Source organism: Medicago sativa, chromosome 1 (assembly GCF_051527215.1).
Source record: "Medicago sativa cultivar Bolivia chromosome 1, Bolivia_mono, whole genome shotgun sequence".
Taxonomy (NCBI): domain Eukaryota; kingdom Viridiplantae; phylum Streptophyta; class Magnoliopsida; order Fabales; family Fabaceae; genus Medicago; species Medicago sativa.
In genome coordinates this window covers 62,783,702-62,795,485 of record NC_140749.1, presented here as the reverse complement: position 1 = coordinate 62,795,485, position 11,784 = coordinate 62,783,702, and the positions used below count along the sequence as shown (strand labels likewise).

The 11,784-nt window shown below is 31.7% G+C and overlaps 1 protein-coding gene and 1 long non-coding RNA gene across 3 annotated transcripts; one reads left to right on the top strand and one right to left on the bottom strand.

Annotated features, from left to right (window-relative positions):
* Positions 1–905: 905 nt before the first annotated feature.
* On the bottom strand, positions 906–2,887 carry LOC146956212 (uncharacterized). Of its 2 annotated transcripts, none has more exons than XR_015019706.1 (2): positions 2,479–2,887; positions 906–1,386 (listed from the first exon to the last, which is right to left on the bottom strand). It is a non-coding gene; the product is annotated as an uncharacterized LOC146956212 (long non-coding RNA). The 2 variants fall into 2 exon arrangements; XR_015019703.1 differs by having other exon boundaries at positions 1,056–1,386; positions 1,875–2,887.
* Positions 2,888–7,065: 4,178 nt separating this feature from the next.
* Positions 7,066–9,727, top strand: MEE40 (Pentatricopeptide repeat (PPR) superfamily protein). Its single transcript, XM_085727524.1, has one exon. It carries the CDS (start codon positions 7,219–7,221, stop codon positions 9,403–9,405), a length of 2,187 nt encoding a protein of 728 aa, XP_085583650.1. The 5' UTR covers positions 7,066–7,218; the 3' UTR covers positions 9,406–9,727.
* Positions 9,728–11,784: the final 2,057 nt, after the last annotated feature.

The window sequence follows — 11,784 nt, the reverse complement described above, 5'->3', positions numbered from 1 at the left end:
TCTACAACCTCTGCAATTGACAAGAGAGAATATTGTTTGAAGTGCATATGAAGAACCAATGATGAGGTTGTTCTTCAGCTAAGCCTTTCTCTTGCAATTTGTTATGTTTCAGACCTTCAGTGTAGCTATTGGAAGGAAGGGAAAGAAATCCCTCTTAATATAAGAAAAGAGTATGTTGTGGAAAATAAATTTATGCCCCATTCTCTTTAAATGACACATCCCACATTAAGGGGTATTTGTTGTCTAAAATTTCTACTTTGTAACTAAGTGACCTCATTGAAAGATAATGATGTCATGTAACTTATACAGCTATGTTGGTTTGCTTTTTTATCACACATGTAGCTAACTAAAGACATGTTATCTTAACTAAACTGAACCAAATTTAAACTTGGTGGGAAATTGCAAAGTACACTTTTGGTTCAACTACTCTTCTCATGCCTCACTTTAACATTGTCATCACAGTGAAAAAATTAATGTCAGAAAACCTTTTCAATCAAAAGTTCACACTTCCCTACTCCAAATTTTTGGCTCTAAAATTTGAAATCCAAATTCAAACTCATTTTATTCTCAACCCACTTTTATATAAGATTCAATAATCTTACAACTTTCTTCTTCTTTCTCTCACCCTTTCTTATCTATATTTCATCATCATCTCCATTTTTCTAATCTTCATTTTCTTTTCTTATTTTGCAGGATATGTTCAATTTTTTCATTGACGAAGAAGACCCATAAATGAAGAACATGGGTAAGGTGAACTCTTTTTCCTTTCCGTTGTAAAATTGTCTTCATTTTTTTTGTCCTTCATATCATCATATTAAGAGTTTACTTTTTTCTTCAGCTGCATAACATGACAAATACAAAAAATCATTCACATTCAAACTATAATAAATAGATTATTTCAGATCTATAATAAAGTTTTACACTATACTCAATCTTCTACAAATACTGATGTTCTTGCACAATTTTTCCTTTGTTTTTTGGACAGAAAAATAGACAAGAAATAAAGATGATGAATATCACCATGGAAGAGTAAGAATGAAAAAAGCACGAGAAAATAAAGATGAGTACAAAGATCAAAAGAAGTAGCAATCTTGTCTGTTATGATTTTATGGAAGAATCATTGAAGATAAAAGGGGAAAACAATAAAGAAGATGGAGAAGAACCAACTTATATGTATGTGTGATAGCTGAGAGAGTAACAGTAAAGTTATGAACTTATCAGATCTACATGGGCATTTGATGTCAAAATTTACTCTTTTCATTATCTAACATGTACCTCTCCTCCTTTTTCTAATCTTCATTATTTGTATTTATCTTCAACTAAATTTTTTTGATCTACAAATGTTATTCCAGGGAAGGTGAATGGAGTTCTTGTCTCTTCAGCAAACTACAAACAAAGAAGGGAGACATCAATAAGTAAATGATGAGAATTACTAATTAGTTTAGTACATGAATCCTCAACAAAATAAATAACCCATTTAAGTATTAATTTATTGCTGGAAATGATGAATTAGTGTCTTGTATGTTGCTAATAAAATTGAAAATATGATATATTGCAGGAAAGTCAATTGATTTTCTTTTCACTTCAACAAACTACAAAGAAAGACATCCTTAAATAAACGATGGAGAAACAAAGGGAAGAGAGTTTGATTTGTATATGTTTTTTTATGATTATATACTGTTATGAAGAAATAAAGAAAAAAACTACATAAAGGAGTTTAATTTTTTCAAAAGCAACAAAAATGATTAGTTTAATTGTTTCAAAATCTGTTTATAGATTAACATAATTTTACAATTATCTCTACAACAACAAAAATCTGCAAAATAATAGATCTACAAAAGCAAAATCTACATCAGAAAAAACAGGTAACAAACATCTTCATTAGAAAATATATCATTTATGTCTTCTCTGTCTGTCATGCTAACTTGTCTGTAGGTCTAATGTTTTTTCTTTGGCTGACAGGAAAGACAGGTAAGGGAGGTGTGAGATGAGATATCAATGTAGAGAGGAAGTAATAAACCGGAAATTGTAGAATTTTGTTTGCTGCGGTTTTATGAAACAAACATTGATATCTCATATCAAAGCTACATAACAAAAAAACGATGAAAAAGAGAGGGATGAGCTACTGGTATTCTGACTTACTAGAGAGTATTAACACTATGGTTTAATATCAGTTTGGGCAATTTTTTAACCATAACAATTTGGGATTGAAAAAAAATCTATGTTCTTAGTTGAAGTATATATTATTTATTTATATTTCAAAAAGAAGTGAATTAATATTTATTTCTTTCTTCAAAAAAAAAAAGGATTTTAAAATAAAAAATCTGAGTTGAAATTGTTGTTAAATCATAAAAAATAATAACAGAAAGTGAATGTTGAAAGAAGGGAAAAAAAAATTGTTTTGCAAAGAAAAATATTGTTCAACTCAGATTTTTTTATCAAATAGTATCAGATCTAAAAAACACAAAAAAACATGACCTCATGGACAACCCAAGTTTGAGACAATAACACCGGCGGTTGCAATTTCCGGCGCGGAGGTCGACGGAAAAGATTTTTCAAATTATGATCTTCTTTGTGGAATTTGTAGAGGAGATGGAGGAGAGTCTTTTTATGGTGATGATTTTTCAAACGGTGGTCTATGTTGGCCGACATCTATCAGAGAAGGTGGTGGTTGAGATGTTTATAAATCCATCTAATCTGAAAATAAATTAAATAGAATGAATGATATAAGAAAAAGAATAGGTTAAGATTGTGAACGTGGCTCAAACGGAGCAGTCGGAGGTTGATTGTGGAGGCTGTGAATAGTGATTTGGCGGCTAGGGTTGTTTAGAGGAGAGAACTTCTCAGATTCATTTGGTGAGGAGAGAGAATAAAATGAACAAATAAGTGTTTGTGTAAAAATAATTATTATAAAAGAGAGTGAGAGAGATAAATTAAAAAGCTTACAAGTGGAGGATCGAAAAGACAAAGAAAAATGAAAAATGGCAGCTGTACTGTACAATAGTAACAATTAGGTTTATTAAAAAAAAATAGTAACAATTGGGTTAAATTATTAAAAGAACAATTATGTTAAATAAAATAAATTTTTAAATTGAAATGGCTAATGTAGTGAAAGTGTGGAAAGAAAAAATTGATATGGATATTTACAATTAGGAGTAAATTAAATATTATGTGTACTCTTGATCAATGGTTGTGATCACTTAATCAAAATTAAAAAGTGAGTCGAATATCACCTTTCTTCAATTCTACAATTATATTGTCATTGATTAAATTAAACTAAAATTTTAGATAACTTTAGAAGTTTTAGAAATAACTCACATGCACATGATAAGTGAGCATTGACAAAAAAATTGTAGATAACTTTGAAATGCATGGGAGAAGCGGACATTAACTAAAATTTTAGAAATAACTGAAATGCACGAGATAAGTTGCAACTAACTAAACTAACTTTGATACATCGAACAACTTTAATATAAACATGAGAATAAAGTCACATATAAATACAAGGAAATAAACCATCTGTTTCACAGTAACGTAAATAGAAAAAACTTTTTTATGTAGGATATATATCATTAGTCCATTACCCTTATAAAATATGTGTCGCTAAAAAATTAGTTAAAAATAATTCCATATTACTAATGAAAAAATACATATTGTAAAAAATTAACTCAGATGTACTTGATAAATTGTGACTGATTAAACTAACTTTAATACACAAAACAAATTGTCGTTTATAATAAATTGTTCCTTATAAAACTTTTATATTATTTAGAATATCACTTCACTCCAATTCTACAATGATATTGAACTTAATCAACTAAAATGCACAGGATAAATGAGCAATATCGTAAATAACTAAAATGCACATGATAAAAATTTCATGAGTAACTTAAATGCACAGGATAAGTTATCAATGACTAAATTAACTTTTATACACAACACAAGTTGTCATTTATAAAAAATTGTTCACAATAAAACGTTTATACTATTTAAAATAACACATCACTTCGATTTAGTCAAGTACAATAATATTGAACCCTCATGGACTAAAATGCTGAAGAGAAGTTAACATTGATTAAATTAAAATGCATGGAAAAATTGGACATTAACTTAAATAGTTATCAATCATAAATAGTTAAATATAACACTTATACATAGAACATTTTGTCACTGATAAATTTTAAAACGATTATTATGCACATGATAAGTTAGCAAACATATTATAAAATTATATAAGTCGATAATTATTATACACTTGAAAAATTGTTGTTGCTAGAAATCTATACAATATAAAAAAGTCTACACAATGTAAGAAAGGGATAAGATGGGTATATACTAAAGTTTCAGACATTGCTAAAATGCATGAGAGAAGTTGGCATCAATTAAATAGAACTATCATGCACGAGACAAACTGGCATTAATAAAATGCACTAAAACGTTGACTGATTCTATTTCACAATTAACTTAAATGCACGGGTTAAGTTGTCACTGACTAAACTAATACTGATACATGGGACATGTTATCGTTGATACAAAGTTTATAATAATTATAGTACTCGGGCTATTTTGTTGTTGATATAAATTTTAGAATAATTTAAGGGTAAAATCAATTGTAGAAGCAAAGAACTACAAATTGTAGCTTCAAGTAGAATCAATTGTACAAGCAAAATCAATTCTACTTTAAATCATCCAAACATCATATAATCAATTATACAACCTCTAGAATCACTCTTACCCTCTAAAAATGAAACCAAACACATGCTTATAAATATAACAAACACACGGGGTCAAGATTTTTGAATGGTAAATATAAAAAACACGGGACAAAGACCTGTGAATGATAAATATAAAAAATACAAAACCAAGATTTATGAATGATAAATATAAAATATACGGACCAAAATTTGTGAATGATAAATATAAAAAAAGGGAACCAAAATTTCTGAATGATAAATTTACAAAAAGCATGAGACCAAAATTTGTGACTTATAAATTAAAAAAAAAACACGGGACCAAGATTTGTTAATGATAAATATAAAAAAATGAGACCATGTAATTTTAAAACAATTCAATTTATATAAAATAGTTTGAAAAAGAATTACATTTAATTGAATATCATATATAAAATTAATTAAATATAATTCAATTAAATATTTTGAAATTAAAGACAATATTTATATACAAATATCATATATTTTGCTTTTAAATAAATAAATAATCAATATCTAAACTATCATTATCAAAATTATTTATAAAAAATACCATATATTCAAGTTTTAACTGTAAAAATCGTCCACCCCAACAGGTACCCGTGCGTTAGCACGGGTATTTTTACTAGTGAGTTATGGAAAGGAATAAACGAAGTGAAAGAATACTGAAGTAAATGGGGGGTGCCACTAGAAGGAAAAAAAAAACATTAAAAATTTATTTTCAGTTTTTTCCTAACCGGTTGGGAACTGCCACCTGTCCTGGGAAAGGGAACTTTCCCATGGTGGGAAAGAATTCCCCATTCCCAGGCTAAACGCCGCCTGTGAAGGAACCATTCTAGGTGGGGTTTAACATGGGAAAGGGGAATTGTTTCCCACCATGGGAAAGTTTTTTATGACCATTAGATTAATTAGGTGTACATATTTTATAATAGACTGCCTGTATTATATTTTTTTTCTTTCTCTTTCATATTGTCTTCAACCCATGGATACCAAAATTTTGCAGAGATCTGAAATCCATGTTTTACCAAAGCCTTTCCAGGTAACATTCATAAACTCAAAAACACATTGATTCTTGGCCTTTTTTGCAAGAACCTTAAAACACATGCAAATAAAAATCACCAAGTCTAAGAATAAAAAAGTGTGGGAACATTAATGAACAAAAAATCAAGTTAAAAACAAACATCAAAAGTTGCTCACGGCAATGGTTTTGATTTTGTTTTCCTATGAATTAACTTGTTTTGTTTGTAACTTAATTGTTCAACAAAAAATTAAGTAAAAAATCGAAAATAAATTTTGTTGTGTTTCATGAAATAATTATATGACTTTTGGATTATAACACTCAGAATCTTGTCTGTTCATAGGAAAACAAAATCGAACATTAATGAAGAAAACATTAAGTTAAAAACAATCATACAAAATCTGCAATGGTATCTCATGTTAATTGTTCTTTAATTTTATTTACTGGGTGTTTTAAGAACAACGTGATGAAGATGGAGTCAGTGGTGGTCAATAGCTGGAATTTGAGAGGTTGTTGTTGGTGGTGGTGGGTGAGTAGAGACATGGAGGAAAAAGAAGGATGATGGAAGACAATGTAAAAATAATCTAGTGTTGAAAGACTATGACAATATTATGTTCCTTACATTATCTAATGGTCATAAAAAACTTTCCCATGGTGGGAAACAATTCCCCTTTCCCATGTTAAACCCCACCACCATTCTAATACTGAATTATTATTAATTAGTGATTAAATTGCTCAAGTTTATCTGATCATAAAGTCCTTGCAAATTTCTTTTGCGCCTCAAATATTTTCTTTTTCCTATTTCTAGGCGAGAAAGAATGATTAAGTTGAGTGGTTATCACTGTGTTATACCATCACTATAGTGACATGGTAGAAACTAGAAAGAGAGACGAATAAAAGATGAGTTGCTTTTTGAAAAAGAAATGTTAATGATTGTTCTCACACACTGTTTAAGAACTTCAAACTATATATTCAGTGTATTCTAAATTGAAGCATTTATTTTTTAAAAAAACTAATCTTTTAAGGGTCATGTTAATTTGTGCTCTAAAGAGACAAGTTAAGAAATTAAAAATGGAATTAAAAAGTAACTTTTGTATTGAAAAGACAAAATTTCAAACTTTTAATATATTGAATATACAATTTTCAATAAAAAGTTTCTATATTTAGTTTCTACAAGTTAACATTTTCCATCTTTTAATTTAAAATTCTTAAAGAATGATCCGAATATTCGTTAGAAGACTTTTTTTTTTAAAATAAGATGAGTTTTTTTTTAGATAAAAAAATAAAATGAGACATGAGTTGTTGAATAGGCATAGAGGAATAAATGACGTTCAAATCTGAGAATTCAATAAAATGGACAAGTTAATTTCAAGCGGTAAAAGATTTTCAACTTTTGTTTAATCCTCATCCTCAAGCCGCACCACTACCGCTCCAACTTCACCAGCAAACTACCATTGCCTTCCACTTCACTATCCACTCTTCTCCTCACGCATGTTTGATGTTTGTAATACTCTCTCAATGACACTACTCTCTCCACTTCACTCTCTCCCTCACCCTTTCCCTCGCTCCTTAAACCCACACCCACACCCCCATTCAACACCAACACCCCCCTTATCTTTCTCTTCCAATTCAACTTTCAAATTCCCTACTTTTTGCACCCCCTCTTCCTCCACAACACACCATCCCCTCCCTCCCAATGAAACCCTTCTTCAACTCACCCAATCCTCTTCCTTTGATTCCATCACAACCCTTCTCAAACAACTCAAATCCTCTGGTTCCGTCCCAAACGCCACCACTTTCGTTACCCTTATCCGAAGTTTTACCAATTTCCATGAAATTGAAGACTTGCTTAAGATATTGGAAAATGAATTAGGGTTTAAACGAGATACCCATTTTTACAATATTGCCCTCAATGCTTTGGTTGAGGATAATAAGCTTAAACTAGTTGAAATGCTTCATTCGAAGATGGTTAATGAGGGTATTGTTCTTGATGTTTCAACTTTTAATGTTTTGATTAAGGCTTTGTGTAAAGCACATCAATTAAGGCCTGCAATTTTGATGCTTGAGGAAATGGCAAATCACGGATTGAAGCCTGATGAGAAAACTTTCACCACGTTGATGCAGGGTTTTATTGAAGAAGGTGATTTGAATGGTGCTTTGAAAATGAAGAAACAAATGGTGGGGTATGGTTGTTTGCTTACAACTGTTTCTGTGAATGTTTTGGTGAATGGTTTTTGCAAAGAAGGTCGTGTTGAGGAAGCCCTTAGGTTTGTGCAGGAGGTTTCTGAGGAAGGGTTTTCTCCTGATCAGGTTACTTTTAATTCTTTGGTGAATGGGTTTTGTAGAATTGGGAATGTTAACGATGCTTTGGATATTGTGGATTTTATGATTGAGAAAGGGTTTGATCCTGATGTGTATACTTATAATTCGTTGATATCTGGAATGTGTAAGTTAGGTGAATTTGAAAAGGCAATAGAAATTTTGCAACAAATGATTTTGAGAGAATGTTATCCGAATACTGTAACTTATAATACACTTATTAGCGCTATGTGTAAGGAGAATGAAATTGAAGCTGCCACTGATCTTGCCCGAATTCTTGTTAGCAAAGGGTTGTTGCCGGATGTTTGTACGTTTAATACTTTGATACAGGGTCTATGCTTGAGTAAGAACCGAGATATTGCGATGGAGATGTTTGAGGAGATGAAGACCAAAGGGTGTAAACCTGACGAGTTCACATACAGTATATTGATCGACAGTTTATGTTATGAAAAGAGGCTTAAAGAAGCATTGATGCTGTTGAAAGAAATGGAGTCGAGTGGCTGTGCTAGGAATGCGGTGGTGTACAACACTTTGATAGATGGTTTGTGTAAAAGCAGGAGGATTGAAGATGCTGAGGAGATATTTGATCAGATGGAACTTCTCGGGGTGTCGAGAAGTTCTGTAACGTATAACACACTTATCGACGGTCTTTGTAAAAACAAGAGAGTCGAAGAAGCTTCTCAACTTATGGATCAGATGATAATGGAAGGATTAAAGCCTGACAAATTCACGTATAATTCATTGCTTACATACTTCTGCAGAGTTGGAGATATAGAGAAAGCAGCTGATATTGTGCAAACTATGGCTTCAAATGGGTGTGAACCGGATATCGTTACGTATGGCACTCTTATCGGTGGACTATGTAGAGCTGGTAGATTAGATGTTGCAAGTAAGCTTCTTCGATCGGTCCAGATGAAAGGTATAGTCTTGACTCCTCATGCTTATAACCCTGTGATTCAAGCATTATTCAGAAGGAAGAGAACTAAAGAAGGAATGAGACTTTTCAGAGAAATGATGGAAAAAAGTGATCCACCGGATGCTATAACATACAAAATCGTTTTCCGTGGCCTGTGTAATGGTGGAGGACCAATACAAGAGGCTGTTGATTTTACAGTTGAGATGTTGGAGAAAGGAATATTGCCAGAGTTTCCATCATTTGGTTTTTTGGCGGAAGGGCTTTGTTCTTTATCAATGGAGGACAGTCTCATTGAACTCATCAATATGGTGATGGAGAAAGCGCAAATGTCGGAAAGGGAAACATCTATGATCAGAGGTTTCCTCAAGATCCGGAAATTTAACGATGCCTTGGCCAATCTCGGTGGTATCTTGGATAGGCAAAACCCCAAAAGATATTATTGACTCGTGAGAATTTTGTTGTGACTTGTAAGTTGTAACTGCACTATGATGCCTAAAAGGGTGTAATTGGAAGTCACCTCATTCTGGTAAAGATGCTGAAGAATATGGTGGAATTCAAAATCTGGACTCAAGGCTAAATTGCAGAATTGGGGTCAATACATTTAAGCACTAGCGACCTTCTGGCTGTCATTGTTCAGCCTCGATGTTTCCTGTTTCAGGGAAAATGTGAACATGTAACTTGTAGTTGTAGGTGGCATTTGTATGAATGTTTTTCTTTATTATAGATGGTTTAAAATATATAAAAAAGAATTCATTCAATTCCTAATTTTAACTTTTGAATATGCCAATGAGTTATGGTTTCGAAAACCTTCGTTTCTACTTAAAATCTCCATCAGCTATTATACTGATTAAACTGTTCTCAAAATAGTGTCTACCTCTATGATGTACTTGATGAGTTTTCTTTAGATAGTCTTATGTCCCAACTCCCAGATACCAGGACTCTTATAATGATGCTTGAGTCAGATTGGTTTGTATTATTTATTTATTTTTTGTAAAAAACTTGGTCTCTGTCTTGTGACTAGCATATTGCATCACTACAACTCACCAAGTCCAAGAAGCATGACATTTCTGCTGCATACATTGTTTTCGTTTTTTCTTCCGCATAGTTGCAGTTCTAATTAAACTGGTGAGGGCGTGCTAGTATGCAATGAACCATGCATTTGTTGGTGTGCATGTATGGTATGGGGTTCTAATATGGTCATACATTCACAATCACGAAGCACTTATGTTTTGTATGTCCTATTTCTCAGGTAAAATATATCAATACTGTCATCAACTGCTTTCAACCAATGCTAGAGGATTACATAAAATAAACTACTTCTTGAGTATATTTGGATCTTTTTAGTCAAGAACAATACTTCTTCACCTAAATTAAGTTGGCCATAATAGCAAGACTGACACAGTGAAACTCTAGATTTGTAAATGCATCCATAATTGCATTAGCCAATAAAGTACTTTTTTTAATGCTTTTTTTTAATACATACGCAAATGCAATTATGGAATTACTTACAAAACGAACGCCTCAGTCTTGTTATTGTGGCTAACTTAATTTCTCATATGTTTTAATAGTCTACTGGAATATGCTGTCAAATTGGGGTCATTAATTAGAGTCGTGGTTTTATCAGAGTTTGAACAGCCAATTTTATGTATTGCTATCCTAGCTTTTTAGCTCTATCCTTGGATAAGTTTTGTTATGTATTAGAGACGTTATTTGTTGAGTATCCATATGTATTCCTCTCTTCCTATTTGTTATTGGTGTATTGTATACAAAAATGTTCTCTTTTCGAGCTCTTTAGGTGCTTTCATATCCGCAATAGGTACACCTTAGAGATTCGTATTGATTGAATTCACTTTTGTATTGAATCAAGACATGATTCAGATATTCACATATATAGTAAGATACTCATAACTAACACAATACTCCCTCCGGTCACATTTATAAGCAAAAATCACCTTTTTAGGTACATTGAATAACTAATGTATCTAACATATAAATGTGACCGGATACATTAATTATTCAATGAACCTAAAAAGGTGTTTTTTGCTTATAAATGTGACCGGAGGGAGTACAAATCAATTGAATTCACAATAGGTACGATGAAGGAAAGTTCATGTTTGAAATGTCCAAAAATTGTGCAGAAGAGTTGGTAGCATTTCCTAATGATCATTGATCCAGTCATGAACCATAATGTAGAATAATTTATGCTTTGTGGTGTTTATCTCATACATGATGTTCTTTCCTTAATGTTTTTATGCCGCAAATTTCGTGTGTTTGTGTTGTGATGCAAAGGCAAACACACATCGAGATGGTAAGATAAACTGTTTTTCTTGTTAATGACACTGTATTCATTTTCTTGTCTAGGAATTTTAAGATTGAAATATTTGAAGAACACAATATCTGGTCCTAACTACATTTCTAATTTTGAAAATGAACCTTGCTGAAATGAAAATTTAGCTTACCATGATTAAGTGCCTGTTTGGTTTAGAGTTTGGAACTAAAAACGCACGTCAAACGGGATTTCTAAAGAAAAACTGTCGTGATTTCAATATGCTAGCATTTGAAGCTTTTGCGTCAACGTGGTGAGTTGCCGTGGTTTTCCTTAAAACGTGGATTGCAAAACGCATAAGCAAACAAGTACTAAAAAGACTCAAAGAACCTTAGAAAGATGCTTCCATATTACTCATCTATAAAGTTCATTTCGCACATAGGTAGTAAAACTCAAACTCAAGTCTTTGAAATTTGAATTGAATCTATTTCAACAAGAATAGTCTTGGTTGTTTAAAAAAACAAATTTCTCCTTTATCAAAAAAAGAAAAATAAAT